The sequence below is a fragment of the Numida meleagris genome, chromosome 4, assembly GCF_002078875.1.
Source record: "Numida meleagris isolate 19003 breed g44 Domestic line chromosome 4, NumMel1.0, whole genome shotgun sequence".
NCBI classification, from domain to species: Eukaryota; Metazoa; Chordata; class Aves; order Galliformes; family Numididae; genus Numida; species Numida meleagris.
In genome coordinates, this window is record NC_034412.1 from 22050234 (window position 1) to 22070658 (window position 20425).

The 20425-nt window shown below is 45.9% G+C and overlaps 1 protein-coding gene across 1 annotated transcript; it reads right to left on the reverse strand.

Moving 5' to 3' along the window:
- Window positions 1-18948, reverse strand: KLHL6 (kelch like family member 6). The gene is made up of 7 exons (XM_021396806.1): window positions 18563-18948; window positions 14392-14557; window positions 10267-10716; window positions 7798-8035; window positions 3609-3811; window positions 2978-3191; window positions 1-988 (listed from the first exon to the last, which is right to left on the reverse strand). The coding sequence occupies exons 1-7, from the start codon at window positions 18820-18822 to the stop codon at window positions 687-689; spliced, it is 1833 nt and encodes a 610-aa protein (XP_021252481.1). The 5' UTR covers window positions 18823-18948; the 3' UTR covers window positions 1-686.

Consider the following 20425-nt stretch of genomic DNA (forward strand, 5'->3'; position numbering starts at 1 on the left):
CAAGTTTTGGTCTGCTTTATTAGAAAACAACCACAATGAACGTTCAGTGGAACAAGATTAGAGTTAATTTATATTTGCAGCTGGTGCAGTCTCTTCCTTGGGACTGACAGCAAAGCTTGCAAATTGAGATGGAATTTTTCATCACACAGAGATGAAAATCTAACGAAGTGTCTTCAAGCAAGCAAACAAACCAGTTTTAACTTAAGCTAATGTGCCAATCACTGAGAAAAAGCACAACTTTGGAGAAAACAACATTATATTTCACGGCAGTTATAAAACTTTAATTCCAAAAGTATCTTCTCTTTTTCACCAGCAGGTGCTGCAAGTCCAACTAATCACAATAAATAACAGAACAAACTTCAGGACAGGCTGAGCCCCTTCAGGCAGATCTAGCAGGGAACTGAGTTTCCTACCCAGCTATCACACGTCTTTGTCTGACTGGAGCTACAGTCTTGGCAGGAGTAAACTACAGCTGATGCCTTTTTTTTTCTGGAGGGAAGGAATTAAGATAATTTAAGGACATACTGTACAGAGAAAACGCAAGGGCTGAGCATATATACAGATATTCCCCAGGTGACCCTAATGGCAGAGCTGCTGTCCATTGCTACCTGCAGCCAAAAACACCGTCCCTGCAGGCTGTGCCACAGGGGCATCAAGGTATTGAGTTTCTGTGCAGTTTCCTGCAGTCAGACAGAAACTGCCCCGGGCACAATTCTGCGGATGTGTGTGTAGGACTTCCTGAGGGTAACGCTGCCGTGATGTGACACTCCCCGTGGCAGGACACACTCTTCTGTCAGTTTCTGGGTCTCAGGGTCCCAGCACAACACTGTCGCAATTACTTCATTCTTTTCATCTCGGCCGCCGGTGATGAACAGCTTGTTGTTGCAAGGAGAGATCCCACAGCTGGCTCTCTCATGGGTGAACTGAGTCACGAGGCACCACGTATCTTCTTGGGGGCTGTACGAGTAGAGAGCTTTCATCGCCCCACCTGCAGAGGAAGTGGAGATCAGCCTTCAGCAGCTGCTCCTTTCAAAGGTTCTAACAAAACAATCCACTTCAGCAAGGCTCCTTTCTGACATTTGTAAGAATGATTTATGACCCAAAGCCAAGAAAAAAACAAGGTCACGGGCTGCTTTATTGTTTTGAAAGCCAGATCCACAGAAAGTCACTTATTGTTCCCAAGGCTGAGGAATTTAAGGCTAGAACAGACTGCTGTGGTCATGCAGCATGAGCGCAGTGCACCCAGGGATGGACCTTGCTCATATCTACTGCTTCAGCAAAAGACACAAGTTTAGGAAAATATATCCTTGTTTAAAAGATTTTAGCTCATGAAGGACTATCTATGTGCAGTAAGCTGTCACAGTTATAAATGGGCATGTGAGTTCTGCACTAATTCCTCTGACTTTGGTGTCCACCTTCCCATCAAAGCACCTTCTGCCTGAATGCAGCTGCTTTCAAAAGCCCTTTTCTTCTTTAAGAGTTTGTAAACTGAACTTTTAATCTTCTTATGGGTAAGCTAAACAGAGTGACCTTCATTTTTCCCACGTTACCCAAATCTGCAGTCATTCTTGAAACTGTGCACCTTTCCTATTTTTGCAAGATCCTTTTCCTTCAAAAAAATGGTCAATACCTCAGTACCCAAGAAAGGTTCTGGAAATACATTTCCTCCTGAGACTACTAAGAGCTAAGTGGCTTCTGTTCTGAGATTTGCAGACAGGGTGTGTTTTCTACAGCATCTTTATCAAAAGGGGCTGAGGAAACCTTGAAGCCCTGGTCTTCTTGATGAGTTGCTAGGTAGCCTGGGATTCTACCTGTGGCCAAAGCGAGCATTTATCTATGGTAGTTGTACTAAAAGTTGCTTTTGACAATACTTATCCTGTGCTTGAGTGATGGTCAAGCCACTGTAAGGTGACATAGATAATCACAGCAGCCTAAATCATACCCATTGTCAGTGACAGTGACTCATTTGGCAGTGAATAACTCACCTGCCTGTGTAATTTCGTTTGTTTGGATGCCATAACCAGAGGCTTTTTTATCTTTTAAAGCTCAGATTCAATGCAAATGGAACTATGTTTCTCACATAGAGACACGATAGTCTTACTGGTGGATGCTGCTGTCTGAAAGAATCTGCATGACTTTACCTGGAGTATCATGCTAAATCGTATCAAGAGTTGTAACATCTAACCCCTAAGTCATGTCTTCTGACATCCTGTAAAGTGGGTGATGGCAGACTCCCATCTGAGGAGAAGCACAAGCTTTGCATACACGCAAGGTGCATGCGTACATGTTTGTGTTCAGATGTGCACACTATAGATCTGCCTTCAGAGCACTATTCACTATTTGGTGATCCCCTGGCTCTGTGCCCACCCTCAGCACCATACTGACTGCAAGTGAGGTACCACACCAAGGCTGAGAGAGGGAGGGGGAGATTTTCAGGGTTCATGTGTTTGAAACGAGCCCACTTTCCTGCTTCTGGACAGCACCAGGTGGAGATGTACACCGGCTCTCCACTCCACAGTTCAGCCCACCACCACTGAACTCCTGTTCTTCTTTGCATCCTGTTCTGGTAGTTGACAGAATCAGCCCCAGGCATGATGTCTTTGGGTCTTTGGGTACCAATGTCTCTGCCATAGTGTCCATTTCCCTGCATAAATCCTGCATGCAGTGGCTGTATAATGCTGGGGAGTAGAGAGGAACATGAGGTGGCCACAAGTTCATGCCCTTGCCACTGTGCACCCATCTTTGGGTAGCCTGAAGTTCTCAGCCTTCCAAGATACCTATCATGTTAACAGGGAGCCTGACTGTGTGACTCTTCACCACTCTTTTTAAGTATATGGATTCCCATCCTTGCTAGGCTTAGTGGAAAGAGTTATCTGAGTGTTTAATTATACTCCACAGAGTTTGCAGTAAAGTGAACTAACAGGCAGAAACAAGCCCTAGTGTGTCTGGACAAGAGGAACATTAATGCTTCACCTACCCACAACGTAAATGTGATCACGGAAACTTGCAGCATTGATGCATTTGGCTTCAACCGGCATGGGAGCTCTCAGGCTCCACGTGTTGGCTGCAGGGTCGTAGCACTGTGTCTTGTCCGTTGCTAGCTTCCCGTTGGGCCCTCCCCCAATCACATAGAGCTTCTTCTTGTAGCTCGCTGCTGCAAAGGAGCTGACATTGACCATCAGGGGAGCAGCCTGTAAAACATCATCAGTAACCATTCTGAATTCAATTGGCCGAACTGATAGCTGCATGGTGGGAGAATCCCACAGGTTGGTGTACACATTTTGTTGTACATATCAGAGCAGTAGTTTCCAGCCCATGCTCTGGTTCACATATACTCTTACTTAGTGCTTTACGGACTACTAGCACTAAAAGCCAAAAAAAGAAAAGGAAAATCAGGAAGTGAGTGTCTCACATAATTTGGCTGGCAATCCTATGACTCCTAGTTTCTCCATTTAGAGAGAGAAAATACCTGGGGTGTTCACAGGCCAGAAATACTTAAAAAGAACTGTACAAGATCCTGTCTTCTCCATTTTTATGATTTAATGCCATAATATTTTCTGATTCAAATGTTCCAAGTAAGTAAATTGTTGTACAATGCAGTGTCTCACCTCTGACCAGCAGTTATGAAAGGGATCGTATGCCTCCATGTTGTTGATTCTCTGCACGCCATCAAACCCCCCAATGACATACACTTTGCCGCCCAGCACAGCCATTTTGTGCCTCCATCGCCCAATGTTCAGGTACTCGATTTGTATCCATTTGTTGATGGAGGCGTTGTATTTCCAGACATCATGCTGTGTTTCTTTGCCACCTGCAGTGTACATGACATGTGTGAATATGACACCATCACTTGTGTTTCCGCAAAATTTCCAATGTGTCTAAATTGTAACCAGGCTTGCTCACAATAGAGAAGAAACCACTGGTGCTTAACGTTAGCTTCTTCATTTACCTAGTGGCCTGGCCCAATTAAACAAGAAGAACATATCAGCATTTAATTTACTTGCTAGTGAAGGAAACAGTGAACAACTTCTCCAGCAAACATTCAGTAAATGTAGATCACTGTTCCTCACATCAAACCACAGCCTATTTTTGCCACTTCAGCACATTCATCTTAACACTGAGTGAGCATGCACACAGAGCACAGCAGTACGCGGGAGACCTCTGTGCTCCATGAGCTTTGCAGAATGCTGGCAGCCAACAGACATGCCCTAAGACAGAGGAGGGTAAGCAGCCAGTGGGACCAGTGCCTGGAAGGCAGGTCTGCACTGGGAGCTGCCACATGGAACAGAGAAGATGGACCCAACCAGGCTGGTGCTGCACGAGGTAAAAAGACATGACTGGGAGCCCCTAGCTGATAGCAGCCCTGCATGGTGTGTTGCAAGTGCTGCTATTCAGCCCTGGAGCCACCTGTGCGGGATCTCATTTTTGTACATCTCTTCCTAGTCTCTTTCTCTGCTGACTTGGTTTTGTTTCATATTTAGACACAGAAGGTCAGAACTGGTCCCTGTAAATTCATTCTAGAGCTGACTTGCAAGTAAATCTTTCCTTATTCTAAAGTAAAGAGTAATGTTTTAGCCAATACTTTTGTTTATATGTCATTCATGGTGGAGCTGGAATATGAACAGAAGTTGCTGAGCCTGAAACCCCCTGCACAGATGGAGTGGCTGACTGCTACTCTGTCATCTGCAACCTGATTAAACATTGACTTTGCTGGTGGATATACTGAAAAGGGAATTCATATTCCATTGAGAAAGTGTCTGCCTTTGTTGGTATTCTGTGCTGCAGCCAGATCACTGCAAACTGACGGAGTTCATCTCTGGGCCAAATATCAGACTGAAAAGGAGATAATTAGCTTGCTAGGAAGAGCTGCTTGTAATGCTTTTGTCTAAGTGCATTTCACATGTGTGCATTGAATTTCATTTGCACTCAAATGGCTGAAGTGCTGGAGGGGCCTGAGCACAGCCTTCAGGGCTACAGTGGGGCTGAGAGGCCGCAGGTGTTCCCTTCGCGCTCCCTTGCTGTCCCCATGCCCAGGCTTTGTGCCTCCCGCCACAGGCTGAGGGCTCAACTAGGAGCTGGGCCTGCACATCATGGGGCAGGGAGAGAGTTCTGAGTGAACTGGAGGTTTGTTTCATTTCTGGTCTTCCTCTAGACCACAGTTCTTTCTAATTTCAGGAAAAAATTGGAATTGCATTTGTAAAAGGAGCATAATGATGATCCATAATTTGTGACATTTTTAGTTGCACTTGAAGTGTTTCTATCCATCCAGTGAAAGCATTTCTACTGTTTGGGGAAATAGTGATCTAGAATCAATGTGATGCAAAAGCCTTTCCTATTGTTCAGAAGCTAAAAGAACAGGGAAGACTCCAAACTGTAACAAGATGCCAAGAGAAGTGGGTGTGTGGCATGGGAAACAAGTCAGGAAAGATGCAGGTCAAGTTAGAAAAGAACTAGAAAGCCATGGGAGCTATAAGTAAGAAAATAGAGTTGAAGGACACAGAGGAGGAGGCAGATATTTAACTGGGAATGAACCATGAAACATTTGGTTTAGCTGGAAGTAAACTACTAATTTCTGTGGACCAGTCAGCCCTTTATTTGGGTGGAAAGAGTGAAAAGTGGAAAGAATAAAGTCTAGAGGGAATGAAGGGAGGCAGTCAAAGATGTGAAATGATGCAGGGAAGAAAGAGAGAGGAGCTGTGGCAGCAAGAGCAAAGCCAGCTGATACTATCATGGGGATGTGTTAGCCTGGCCTGGAGGCAGCCTGGATAAATAGGAAAGGAAAAGCAGAGAAGAGACATTGGAAAAGATGACAGGAGCAAGAGAGAGCAATAAAGCCTGTGACCTTGAGGAGGAGGAAAGGATAAGGGATTAAAGGCAAATGGAAAAGAGACCTCTCCACTCAAGGGTGTGAAAGTGTGAGGGATGTTTGCTAGTCAGGATGTTTGACTTGGGTTCTCCTCTACAGCTGACCTCTGACAGAGGGTCTACTGTCAAGTAAAGAGAAACCCCTTATTGGGGTTGGAAAGAGAAATCTACCTTCTTTCTAACTAAGGATGGAAGAATCTAAATCTTACATCTGGGTAAAGATTTAATAAACTTTAAATTGTAATAAAGTAATAAAGATCTGGATTCTCAAAAAGGAAAATGTAATAGAAGATACTTGAATGAAAGCAAATCATTCTTAAGCCAAGCATTCACACTTTAGCTCTCCCTTCTCTTTTCCCACATCCTTTCTACTCTCCTGTTCTCAGTAAGAGTAGAATCTTGTGGATGATTTTGCAGGAAAAATCTTCCTACCCATGGAGGCACTGCTTTGTACTGTGGTCTATAATGTGACAGTAACTACAAGCTTGCTGTCTCTTTTCCTCTGGAAAGTGGAAGGAGGCCATCAGATTTGTTTTAGACAGGACAGCAAAGCCAGCTTTCAGACTGTAATAACAGCAAGCTTGAGTTTAAAGTTTCCAATTGTCAAGGCGAAATCTCTACAGCTCCAAGATCCACCTCCTACATTGAGCTCAACTGTATTTGTGTGGGCAGGCAAATATACCTCCTGAAGCTCCCAGGAAAGCCTGCAAATATTTGTTCAGGATACGTGTGTCCTGACATATGCTGTTGGTCTGGCCGCTAATTTTCCTCTGGCTCTGATAGTTACAGTGCCTTTGACAGATGGGCACTCGCAGAGTCCTGTCTGATGTGCTGTTGAAGGGCTCCTGAAAGTGCAGATTTCAGGTAGCAGCCAAGCAGTGGTTACAGTTCCCTGTAGATTACTGACTGATTCTTGCTGAACTAGTCAGATTCTGGAAGGTTATTGCTTATGCAGGCAGAGCTGCAAGTGGACTTATAATGAGTCCACTTGTATGCCCTTGAAGCCCAGAAAGCCAACCATATCCTGGGCTGCACCAAAAGAAGCATGGCCAGCAGGTCAGGGAGGTGATCCTGCCCCTCTGCTCTGTGCTGTGAGACCTCACCTGGAGCACTGCGTCCAGATGTGGAGTCCTCAGTACAGGAGAGACATGGAGCTGTTGGAGCTCATCCAGAGGAGGGCCACAAAAGGGATTCCAGGGATGGAACACCTCTCCTATGAGAGAGCTGGGGCTGTGCAGCCTGGAGAAGAGAAGGCTGCGAGGTGACCTGAGAGTGGCCTGTCAGCATCTAAAGGGGAGCTACAGGAAAGAAGGGGACAGACTCTTTAGCAGTGTCTGTGGTTATAGAACAAGGGGAAATGGCTTCAGGCTTAAAGAGGGGAGATTTATGTTGGATCTGAGGAAAAAGTCTTTTACAGGGAGGGTGGTGACATGCTGGCACAGGTTGCCCAGAGATGTGGTGGATGCTCTGTCCCTGGAGACTTTCAAGGCCAGGCTGGATCAGGCCCTAGGCAACCTGATCCAGCTGTGATGTCCCTGTGCATTGCAGGGGAGTTGGACTACATGGTCTTTAAAGGTCCTTTCCAACTCTAAGGGTTCTATGATTCTATGAAGAAGATGCCGTAGCGAGTATTCATTTCATGTTTGCTAAACAGTGCTCAGAGGCCTTTCTGTGATTACGGTGCTGCACACAAGAAACCATGTGTACAGATGAATACTGTTTGAAGAGAAATGTGCCTAAACTCCTGCGAGGGCCAGGCAGTGTCCTCATGTGTCCAGTGCTCCTCTGGAGCCTGCTGAAAGCCAAAGCATTGGGAATGCCTGCAGCGCTCAGTTCTTATGAAGCAGCCATGAGAATGCTCTCAATAAAAGCTGAAACTAATAATGAGAACAGTATGCACCCCTCAACCACTCCCCACATCTTGTTCCTTACCCGATATGTAGACTTCATTTTTTAGCGTAATGCATGCAAACTCCACCCATTTTTTATTCTCATTCTCCGTCTCCTGCTCTGTGATTGGTAATTTCGCCACTTCCAGGCGGCTTCGCCTCAGAGGATCCAGGCAAGTCACTTCTGCTACAAATTTCTCATCTTTAGTACAGCCCCCTATGATCATAAACACCTCAGACTGGAACTCGTGCATCCTGGGCTTGGTTCTCTCTGTAATAATCTAAATGGAGGCAAGACAGAGTGAGTATGCAGGGCACTTACACCTACAATTACAGAATGGTCTGGTGACCTATTTTTTGATTACCTATCTTGCAAATCACAGCTGGCTTACAATCAGCTGAACCAATTATCACATGCTCTGTAAGTTGAAAGCCTAGAATGCATCCTGGAAGCACTGCTTTAAGGAGGATTTCTCCAGCACCAGACTTGGCCACTTGTGACCACCTGCATGGATCCTTTTGGATCTCGACCTCCTTAGGAGCTCCCAGGCTGGCACTAAGAGCCATCATGAGGAGGGCACTAGTGACGAGGCTGGGTGCACGTGGGCAGCAGAAAAGCTGGGGCTTTTGCTGGGGCTAGCAGAGTGAGGGCAAGGTGGAAAAGCCACAGGGTTTGTGGAATCCAGAAAGAGCAAGATTGCAATTAGTACAGAAGATATTATTTGTCCTGAAGACATAGGTTGAAGTGTCAAAACAATAGCAATTCTCTTCCGTGTTTTCCTTTTATTTGTTTCTTTGTTTGAAAGCTTTAATTGTCAGCCAAAGCTAGAACATTTACTTAAAACCAGTACAAGACTCTGAAACGTAGCTCTGATTTACTGCCTGTTGGCTCACTGCATCGACCAGGGACACTGGAAAAAGTCACTTCCCAGGCAGAGGTTCACCAGGAGCAAAAAATGCAGGGGGTGCTTGGAAGCTTCTGTTCTGCTAGAAGGGAATATCTGCAGGCAAGTGCAAATGAGTGCATTACTGTGCCCCAAGGTATGCCAGCTCTGTGTTGAAGGACAGAAGGAATAACCTTCTTTATCACCTTCAATTCTTCATCATATAAGAAATGTGGTCTAGAAGGTAACGGGAGCACATAAAGTTGTTCCTCTGCTTCTGCTTTATTCCAAGACATCTGCCAGTTTGCAGACTCCCAAAGGGTGCTGGGAGAGCTCTGCACCCCCTGCAGTAACCCCACATCTGGTGAAAATCAGGTTGTGCTTGTTACCTTCTGAATGTCCAAAGAAGAAGACCAAGGGTCTCCAGGTATTAAACTATTTTTAATACATTTCTATAAATTGACACAATTTATTTCTATTTTAAAAGATCATTTACAGAGATATAATGTTTTTTGTTTTACCTATGTTTAACAAATCATTAGGTGAGGTTTTTTAATCATCTGTCGCAGAACTTGCTGGCTTTCAGACTTCTGTTTTTTGTCTGTCACTGCTGGCAGGGCTGCTTCTGACGGCTGCCCTTTGAAGACGAGTGCAATGAGTGTACAGCCCTGAGCAATACTCCCTTTATATGTCCCGCACCAAATGGAGAACAAGGCCAGCCTGCAGGCTGTGGGGCACGGCTTCTTTAAGAAGTTCCGCCAGAGCAGCTGCCACTGCCCCGAGTGGCTGGGACCTGACCCACCCAGCCACCAGCACAAAGAACCTGGTCTTCCTCCCCTCCAGTGACTCACATTCACGGTCAGCTATGGATCCATAGCACTTTCCTGAGGCATCCCACCCTCCCACACCTCCCTGCACATTCCTGTCCTCACATACTCCTGTACCTTTGCTCCTGTTAGGAAATCTGACCTCCGGCTGCTCTCCCCTCTCACCCACATGTAGGGCCAGGAGATGTGACTGATTGCTAACTTTCCAGGTGAGGAACTGGACATCCACCACAGCCCAACTCGAGCAGGCAGGACAGTCCCTGACTAGGTGCCCAGATTAACCTTTCTCTTTGGGTACAGAGACCCAGAAGATGAGGAGGATAGGCACATGGCTCCTTTGGGGAGACATTGTCTTCTTCCCTGGAAGGTCTTTCTGAAAGATATGTCCCCACAGACTGTGACAGAGTTTAGTGTGGAAATTATTCATCCTTTCTTGGGCTTGAAATACTAGCTAAGATGGTGAGGTCTGGGAAGTAATGCAATTTGTGTTACCTAGTTACTAAGGAAGTCATCTGGGTCTTTGTTTAGTTGCTCAGGTCTGTGTATGAGCTTTTGAGCCCACGTGTTCATAAACAGGGAGCTAGAAGCTTTGATTTTAAAACACACTACTAAAAGCTTCTGTGCATTCTAAATCAGGATAACTGGTGAAGCCAATCTTGACTTTTCAGTAGCACTAATTAGTGACACCTCGGTGTGAATACCTCTTTTTCCACCTCATAGTAGTGCTTCTTCTCATGGGATTTTTGAGCAGAAGCAGGAGGCATTTAGAAGGAGCAACAAATGCCTTCCATTTTTACTCACCTCATTGCCTGACAGATGGTACATTCTTGCTTCCTGGAGCAAAGGAAAGACATCCGGACACTGCCTAATGAGCTGATCGGCTTCAACAGACTCTACGAAATACCAAGGGTCCAACAGGGGCAGACGGACGTTCTCCAGCACACTTGGCAAGAGAGGAAACCTCTCTGACTCTTTGTAACGGACCCAGTTCATGACAGTTTCAAACACCTGTGCTTCTTCCGTGACGTAAAGATCGTCGCTCTTCAGCGTGCTGCAGAGAACATCGGCCGGGAGCTCCAGGAACTCCTCGTAGCTCAGGACCTGGGTGAAGTTCTGGATAATGTAGTTCTGCACCTGCTGCTTCAGGCTGTGCAGGGAGTGGGCATCAGCCAGCCTCAGGATGCCAACGCAGTTGTCTGGCTGAAGGGATTCAGTGAGAAAACTAGCACAAGCATCTACCATGCGCAGGAACTGTGGGCAGAAAAAAAAAACATGCATAGCACAGAGTGGCTTCTTGTGACACAACACAGGAGAGTTTATGAGCTCAGGGTGGGCCCTAGCCAGCCAGGAGCTGGGAGAGACACGAAATCTGTCATACGAGGACAGGGGTCTCCCAGAATGTTGTGATCTGGAAGGTGAGGACCAAAGTGCTGCCCTTCCCAGCATGCACAGGTGTGCCATCCAGTACTGGAGATGTGGCAGGAAGAGAAGGACCACCTGCACATTTCTGAGTTGTTGAACAGTGAGGGCTGTCTTGCTACTATGTGCCGTGGAGGAGATTTTTGGAGGTCTTAGTGACTTTGTATTCCTTCACAAAACATAGATGTGCCTTTCACATGCAATCTTCATCAAAGAATTTCCCATGTTTGTGTTTAGTAGGGCATCACAACTACTGTCATTAATCTCCTTTGCCTAACAGCCCCGTCAGTCTCCCTGGACCCAGATCCTGGACCACAGATATCTGTGGGGCTACAATGTGAGCTGGGTTGCTGGTGATTACTCAGGGCAGAAATCATAGAATCATAGAATCACCAGGGTTGGAAAAGACCTCCAAGATCATCAGTCCAATCATCCACCTATCACTAATATTTCCACACTAAACCATGTCCCTTTATACAACATCTAAACGTTTCTTGAACACAAATGATAGATTACAATACTTTGGCCTGGGCTTTCCTTTGCCTCTGTGATTTCGGATGTGGTAGGACATCAGTGCTTTGTATCAGTTGTCACCGAGTGATGCAATAGTGACATACAGAAAGATGGGCTAGAACAGATGCTGCACATTTCTGTTCATGCCCTTTGGGTCCTTTTTCCAGCCAATACAGCAAGCAGACCGTTTTATCTTGTTCTGCCCCACAGGGGGAAATTGCATAACAGTAATTTAGGGGCAAAGAGGAAGTGAAACAAATAAAAGACATTTTTGAACACAATAGTATTTAGATTTGTTTCATTAATCAGGATAGAATCTTCTAGACTCTGTGGTTTTGCACTGACACATTTAGACTGTTGAGCAGAGCTGGCCAATCACAGACGCTGGGTACAGACTACATGGTTCCTGTTTTACATTTGGATGTGGTCAGGAGTTTAGAGAAACACAACGGACTGGTGCACCAGGCTACGCATGGCCTCAGGACATGCTGCAATCACCTGTGACATCCATCTGCCAGCAGCACACCACAGGGCCACGCCATTGCAAGGCTCACACTGTGAACCCACCATGCATCTCCTGAGGACCTGAAAGGACTTTGCCAGCACCAGCAGTCTGCAGACCTGAGGCAGGTTATGTATTAGCCCTTTCATAGTTGCTGGTACTAAGATGCAGGAAATAGCATAGATGGGGTTTGCCATGGTCTCCCACGAAGCCATTCGCAAGTCTGGAAGCAGACCCCAGCACAGTGCTCTCCCCGCATGGTCCCACCATTGTGCAGTGCTCTCATTACGCATGCATTTGCTCAGAGCAATACCCACAAGCAGGCACCAGAGGTGTAACGGCCGCACAGTGCCGGGCCGCCCCTGTGCAGCCAGGAGAATGCAGAACCGCGAGGCGTGGGCGTGAGAAGCAGTGCTGCCGAGGCTGAGCCAGAGACCAGCCTTCAGGAGCGCAGCATGTCAGGACTTCCCCAGGCTGCGGCTCCTCACCCCTGCTGCCTAGCTCCCACCACTGCCTTCATCTAGAGGCAAAACTCCCCCAAACTCCCCACAATTTGCTGGGCACACACCAGTCAGCCCCACAAGAGCAGGTGATGCAGGAGGAGGACACCACAGGCCTCTGGTTCCTCTGCTCTCATTGTCCTTCACGCACTCTGAATTGTCATCCTTCCCTTCCATGAGGATCCCTCCTCATGCGGCCCTGGGCATTCTGAAAGCCCTGTTACCTGGCAACATCCTCCCCAGATGTTGGGTACTTCTAATACTCCTTCAAATTCATGTTCTTACTCACTAGAGGCATCCCATATGCTTGCATGGCCCCCACTCGGCCTTCCCTCTGAATAATGAAGCCTTTTTCCCCCAGTGTAACTCCCTGCTTGTCCCAGCTTTGACCCAGGCCATGCTCTGCAAATTATTTGTTTTCTGGTTCTCTGTCGAATCAGAGAGGTTGAAGAGAGGCGCTGCCAAAAATTGTTGCTGGTTGGATAAAAAAGTACTGTTTGGAAATCGGTTTTCTCACATTGTTAAGTGGAAAGTAAAGAAGTGCCCCAAGAAAAATATTACGATAAAATGAAGCATTCATCTTTTGAGCTGTAAATATATTGAAATTAAACATTTGTCTCTTTCAAATGTTTCTTTTTGTTCTTCAGTGTGCATAGCGGAGGCAAACTGGCAGAATGCTCATAGTTACTAAATCTTTTTTACACAAAACATATCTTCAGCCAAAAACCTCACCCGTGTATAATGTGAGGCTTTCAGGCCTTATAAATATTCAGGGCGTCCAAGACAGCTGCAGCAAGGCTTGGGATCACTACTTCTTGTAGAACATTCCTAGTTTTCTAGGTATTTGCAGTTTACTATTCTTGTTCATGGCACCCTCCTGGCTTTACCAACACTCTTACAGCATTTGACAGTTTTCCCTAAAGTACCAGCAGTACCAGCTCTGGGAATCAAGTTGAATCTGAATTTTCATGATAAATAGGGAAGAGAAAGGAAAAAATGTAAGTTCATGCTCTTGATGGTTTCAGAAAAAAAGCATGAGGAATGATCCTGAGGTAAAAAGCTTCAGAAGAAAACAAACAAAAAAAAATCACAGGAATGCGTCCTGAAAAATTAACCCAAAGCAACTGCTGAGTGCTATCTGTTGCAGTACTGATCTGCTGCAAACTTCAGCAAGCTGCACCCAGTCCCAGGCACTGCAGCACCTTCCCTGAGCTACCCCATGGTAAGGGGTAACTTCCCTGCTCTCCCCACAGCAAGCACCAGCTGCTGTCACCCCAAGGGACCAGGCTGATGTCGCATCAGCACATGCTACTTTAGTTAAGACTCAGGAATCTTTAGTTCATCAAGAACTGCGGTGCTTAGGGAGTCAGGTTTTCCTCGCCTCCCTTAATGAACAGACCTGGACACACACACATCGGCACTTGGCAGGTTATGCTGGTTGCAATTTGTTAGGGATTTGCAGCTTGGTACTGGGACCTGCAATTTGCTAGACCTCACAGGTGATTTAGAGGGCACGTGAATACCTTTTGGACCAAAGGCTGAATAACACTGCTCAGTCTGACTTCCTCAGTCATGACTAAGACCTTTACATCAGGACTCCTGTGAAGGCAGGTGCTAGCTGTGCAGTGAGCCTCCAACTCCAGGCAGGGAGGAGGCAGAGATGAAGTTACTGTCCTGTTGGGCAGGCACTGATCAGGCAGGGCCGGAGGGGAGCAGCTATCACAGGCTGCCCAGGGCCTGCAGCCTGGCTGGAGCATGCAAGGGCAGCTCTAGGAGGCAGAGCCCAGCTGGTTGCCTGTTGGTACAGCACCCAGTGCAGAAGCATTCCGGCTCATTGCTGCCATGGCCAATTTTTACTACAACATAAACAGAAACAAAGCCAAGTGCCCCTGGAACCCATTAAATCAAAGACGTGTGCAGTGCTATAACCAGGATAGGGCACATTGTAGCCAGAGTGACAAGACTGGAACTATGCATTTGAATTATCTGTACCTGAAAGAGACTGGCGGCTTCCAAAACTTTCTGTACATTTTGCTTTGTGATGAGCATCTTGCTGGTGTAGGTATAGTCCAAGAGTATATTCATGGTTTCCGCATCAACTCCTTTAAGTATAATCTTCTCTTCATATTTCTCTCTTAGATCGTTGCAGAACATGGCCCTGAAAAGAAAGATGTTTATATTTTATTGCATCTCAGCCAGGATGAGACATTCTGAAAACATTTGGTTATATAGATTTCAAAATAAAATATTTGGATTGCCTCATATTTTATGCAATTAGCCCTGTAGCAAAGTAATAAAGAGTATGCTTTTGTTGTTTTCATGCCTCTTTACTCAACTGATAAGGCATACATTCAGAACCAATATCTCAGAGCTGGACTTGCAACAGACCTGTAATTCCATGGCAGCAAAAGGAAGCCCTGAGAAGTCAGTACTCCATGCTTCAGAGCTGCAGACTGCTACTTAGACAGAGCCCTGAGGAACAGAGCAGATCCACATGCCTCACAGCCTCCCTGTAAGGTTTCCAGCATGGCTTTGACCCCTCTGGTACCAAGGGTGGGCCAGGAGAGAATGCATTTTCCTTCGCTAAGTTCTGGCAGGACTATAGACTTAGTGCCTCTGGGCCAGAGGGGTGTCTGGACAACCAGGAACTGGAGCTGGTGTTAACCTAAAAACCCAGTGTTTTCATGCATATTGGTACGTCTCTCCTTTTGGTGGATGATACCGCATTTGAAAAGAAACAGCCACGCATACCTTTGGCCTTGGTCAGGTCTTTCATGTTGGATATGAATAAGAAATTTCTCTAAGAGCTATTTTAATCCTCTTTGCATTGTGGTAGATGCAAGGCAAACACCATCTGCATTTTCAGACTGTAGTTATAAGTATTTCATGTAACGTTTTTCATTTTATGCAGAAGGTTGATCAGTCCGGTCTTGCTTACAGCATTTGAGGTGAGAATTCATGTCACTCAGAGTCTGGCACAACAGACTAGAAGTACATGAGTCCACTTGTGCCTGCACTGGTGAAAAATGTGCAGGTCTAACATGTCCTGGGGTTTTCTTCGCTGTGTACACCAAGCCCTTCTTTATTAGTCACGTAAAATGTTGACAGGACAATGCAACCTGGAAAGTGTCTAGAGGTCAAAAGACTTCTTGGAAAAGACAGCAAGAAAGCTGTCAGATTGACACAGCTCACAGGAGTGAAGATGTTCACAGGTTTTCTTGCAAAGCAGTTAGGCAGAGTTACTGGCAAATGGGTGGAAGGCATCAGCTGCTCCTTGCTCTCATTGCTACCTGCTCCTTGTCTCAGCAGAGGTTTTATAGCCAGAGAGAGCTTGTATTAGCTCCCTTGTGTATAAGGCTGAATTTCAGTAAAAAGACCTAACGTTCAAGCAGAAAAATTGGGCAGACAAGTCATAGGAAATAGCACTCAGCCAAAGTTCTCATTGTCCTTTCACTCATCTCAGCTCATGAGAGGTTTTTGACGCATTGCTCTGCTCCATTGGCCAGTTGCAGCTGCCACAAAAATCAGTGCATTCAAAAGGCACAAAATGCTCCTTAACCTCCGTGGGTGAAGAGTGGACCATCCTTCGCTTCTCTCACTGCTGATAGTGTTGGTTGTGAGCAAGCCAGGAGCATGCAGGCAGGTGGCCATCTGAAGATAGCAGTGTCCACTTCTCCACGGGACTGGGATTTCAAAGCAGAGGGGGAGGTTTGCACAAAACCTCTGTTTCAGTTGTGCAGAATTGATAGGCACCAAATGCTCCATCTGAGTGAGAAACGGGCCATTGCAGGGTGCAGGTGTTGTCTGCTCTTGTTCCTTTTATCTCTTACACTGGTGGCTCCAGTCATGTATTGAATCTTCCATGTGTGGAGGAGAGGCAAAACTTCCACTTGCATCCCACAGAGCGGGAGCATTCTACGGCAGTCAGATAGACAGCATCTGTCAGGAGAGCTGGCTGCTGTGTCCTTCTGCTCTGTTTGTGATGGCTTTCTGTGGGGCTCTAAGTCCTGCAGATATGCCCACCAATTTTGTTGTCTGTTTCTTTGTTTCCTGACCCTGCATAATTCTAAAATAAACCTTTGAACCAACGTTTATTTTAAGAAATGCACATTTGAAGTGAGGGGCCCAGGGCCAAATTTGGATGCCTAAACATGGGTGAGTTAACAAAAATCAGGGAGAAATCTCAGTGAAACAAATGCAGTTTGTGAAGCAATTTTTAAGCACCGATCCACGCTGAAGTGTTTGTGCTTAGAATTATGAACCTGACTTCAATCATGCTGGAGTTTGAGGATGCTCTGGAAAATACTGGTTCACCCTCTCCCTGCTCTCCCACCACCTCAGGCAATACAGTGTGGTGTTCCACCTTGAGCTTGTGCCACTTTTCTCTGCTCTGGTACCTTCACATAGGAGGAGGGAGAGCATTATTTCTGCTTTGGCCACAGGTATATGGCATGTCAGAAGCACTGGGCTATCTACTCTCAAGCAGGTGCTGAAGGGAAGGCATGGAGCCATTAGCTTTGTTCAGCTGTGCTTACAGCAGCTGCCATGAACTGGCTGTGCTTCCAGTTGTCAGGAAGGGGCTGTGTGACATGCTGCACAGGGCACTGAGTGCCCCAGCTTGGGGTCCTCAATGGGCCTTGGAGGCCCTGCAGTCACGGAATCACAGAATGATGGAATGGTTTGGGTAGGAAGGGACCTTTAAGATCATGTAGTTCCACCCTCCTGCTGCAGGCAGGGACACCTCCCAGTAGCCCAGGTTGCTCAAATCGTATGGCAAGTGCTGACAGGAATGGTGTGGTTGAAGAATTTCTTCCATCCCCTGTAGCTTCTGGTGAGTGATGGCAAGATGAAATAAGCCACTTTGTGAGGAGCAGAACTAGTGAAGCTCATTTGCTTACAGGCTTGTGTCTTCCTTTCGCCCCACGCAGGAACTTCATCTTCCCTCCCCAGGCCTCTCTCATTGCTCCTCTCACACACTCCACATCCCTCTCAGGATGCAGCTCCATGTGCCTCCATGCCCAGCCGAGCATAGCAGCGCACGCTTTGGCTCCTCCACGGCAGCTGAGGCCGTAGGGACCCACTCCCAGCCCCTCTCCTCCTCCCAGCTGCCTTCAGACTTGTGAGAGCTTCACAGCTCTGAGATTTCTGCATCTCTGTCAAGCTTGATTGAAACTAACCCAAAGAGTTTTGGCATCTCTGCTTGTAGCTGCATATTTTCACATACACTATCTCTGTAGTATACCTGCAGGAGTAACACCCATCTCTTCTATGGTCACCATCTCTGTAATAAGACGATAAAACCAGAACTGTGCTTTCAGGCATTGCCAGCAAAACTTACAAAACCCATTAAAATTAGCTTTCTACTTATGTCACAAGTGGTCACAGGTTCTTTTTTTCTCATGTTTCCTCTGTAGCTATTCAGTCATCTGACCACTTCAGCAGTAAAAAAAGAAAGAAAAAAATCCCAGCCATGCAAATGTGATTGTCTAAACGATAGTGGAAAATCTGTGTTAAAACCAATACCAAGTTCCTCTCTGTGTCTAAAATTTGTCCTTGCTGGCCTGTGGTCTCAGATAGATTACCTACTGCAGTATTGAAAGAATGCAAAATTCAAGATGGGAGTGAAATGGTAAGTTGCTTTCAAGTTGGTAATTCCCTTTACAGTTGATTTTCCATAACCCTAGGAAAAATGAAAACGTCCTTCTCTTTCCTCCTCAATGATTTTATACAACATATATTTTTACCACAGAATGGTAATGAGAACAATGATCAAATTCCACAAATCCACTCCTATCACAATAAAAATATCCTGTGATCCAAATGAATCTTCCTCTCTGCTTGGACCCCAAAGGAATAACACAAGGGGCGACAGCTCCGGATACTTGGTTAAAAAACCGCTTCCCACTTGCTGGCTGCCCATTCTCCTTCTCTCTGCATGCTCCAAGCAGGCTTGCTGGGTGCTGGTACCAGAACTCTGCCGAACTCACAGCTTTGTACCTGCTTTATTTAAGTCTTTGACTTGAAAAAGAGCTGGAAGTATCAGGAATTGCCGACTCACTGCAAAGTTGCAGAGTTTACCACCCACTTTACTCTCCTTGGAGATCCATGGCTCAAGACTAGGACACAAATTGAGTTCCTTGGTTTGTTTCTTATCATGCCTTACCTGAAATAATTGCTGGCTGCGGCGAGGACCACTCGGTGACAGGAGAATTCCCTGCTGTCCACACACAGGATGACATCTGTAAGGGAATTTTCAAGCCGAAGGTTCTCCAGGCCATTCTGAAGCACCAGAGAGAGTCCCGTATCATCAAACTTGATCTTTTCACTGCTGGAGACCTCCACCAGCTCCCCCATTTTTGTCGAACACTCATTGTCCAAGGAGAACTCCGGCTCCTCAGAGCTCTTCTCCAGTGTGTCCCCCATGTTGTGGCCAGCACTGTCTCATTCTGTTGGTGCCTCGATCTAAAAGAGAGTTCCTAAGCCTCACACTGCAGAAGTTGGGCGGATTTCCTGTCCAGAGCTCTCTGCTTATCTGTAGCTGTCACACACACATAACAGGAAGCCTTGCACTTTCTCATCCTGTTAACACAAACAAAGACTTTTTTTTTTACTTCTTTTTTTTTTTCTGGTGAATTTCAGGCACTATCAACATGTTCAGAAAGGATTTCAGATGCTTCTGAATGTGAGAAGATTACAAGTGAGGGGTAAGGCCTGCTTCCCACCCATGGCCAGCCCTGCTCTTCTATCCAGACCTGCTGGCCACAGCGATAGGTGTACCACAGGGCACCGAGCCGCTCCAGCTGGGCTGCTGAGGGCAACAGGCCATTTGTTTAACATTCTTTTTCCAGGTACGTTATTATTAATCGCCATACTGGTACTTTTTGGTATTATGTTTTAATTATGATTTTAGTAACATGCTCGCATACTCAACAAGCCTTCCAGGTAACCTTCAGTCCATCACGATATGCTATCTGACAAACATGGAACAACTTTGCTTTCCATCTCAGCACGTTCTGCAATGCTATGACTTTTATGGAAGGCTGAGTTGGGTGTCTGTGGGCTTTGCCTAGCAGAGAAGCTGGCCCATAACCATGAGCTGACAGACAATCAGCACAAAGCCTACTGAAAGTAACAGGGCAAAACCCCAAGCAGTTCTGGGAGGCTTTCATGCTGGGGGTTACAGAATGAGTCCCCCAGAGGGCTAACCTCCAACCCTGCTAGTGTGAGCACCAACAGAGCTTGCCTTTGTGACACTTATTTCTAGGAATTCTGGCTTGGTGAGTTCTCAGGTTTTAATTGTGTTTGTTTCCTCTTTTGTCTCCCAGTTCATGGAGGTAAACTAAGAGGGTTAAGGGAAGCTTGACTTAGAAAAGGGAAGGTGAAAGCAGCCTTCAGAGAGGGCTGGAGTCAGTCAGATTTAGTATGGGATAAGAAGATCAAGAGGAAGGAAAGCGAGAAATCTCCTTCCTGCTTTCTTCTACCTCCCTGTAATGGGCTTTTCTTCATTTTGTGCAATCTGTGTACAGCTTTGGATCTTTTCTTTCCCAGCTGATGTCAATGCATTCCTGCTGCCCTTTGTGCTAACTTCTGGTGATGAACACCTTCTATTTTAAGCCAGTACAATCCCTCTACCGAATATTGCTCCAGGAATACAATCAGACCTCTGAAAAATACCAGGTGTGGTTTTTGTAGGAATTGAATGTTGTTTCTGCATTAGATATCGAAAAAGAGGAATTGATCTAAAGAAGTAGAGCACAACGTATTTTGTAACTTGCCCTTAGAAACAGCTAGTTTGAAAAAGTAGAAATACCATATATTTCAGTAACATATTTTAGAAATATAGTTGTTGAATTATGTGATTAAATCTCACTTGTAAAACTGTAATAGTTGTGAATAGTATGGAAATAGTATTATGGACTGGAAAGCATGCTGTAAGGCTGTTCTGTTTGGATAAGAGACCTTCACCAAAAGAAAAGCAGACTTGTCAAACATCAAAGAAGCCAGGGCTTCCACACAAGGCCAAATT

Bases quoted from the DNA above. Each gene is read 5' to 3' on its own strand.
- KLHL6 (XM_021396806.1), bottom strand. From the start codon at position 18,822: ATGGGGGACACACTGGAGAAGAGCTCTGAGGAGCCGGAGTTCTCCTTG. The intron at 3,812-7,797 runs GTAAGGAACAAG...TGTACACTGCAG, and splicing joins AAATGAAGTCTACATATCGG to GTGGCAAAGAAACACAGCAT. The intron at 3,192-3,608 runs GTGAGACACTGC...GATGTTTTACAG, and splicing joins TTCATAACTGCTGGTCAGAG to GCTGCTCCCCTGATGGTCAA.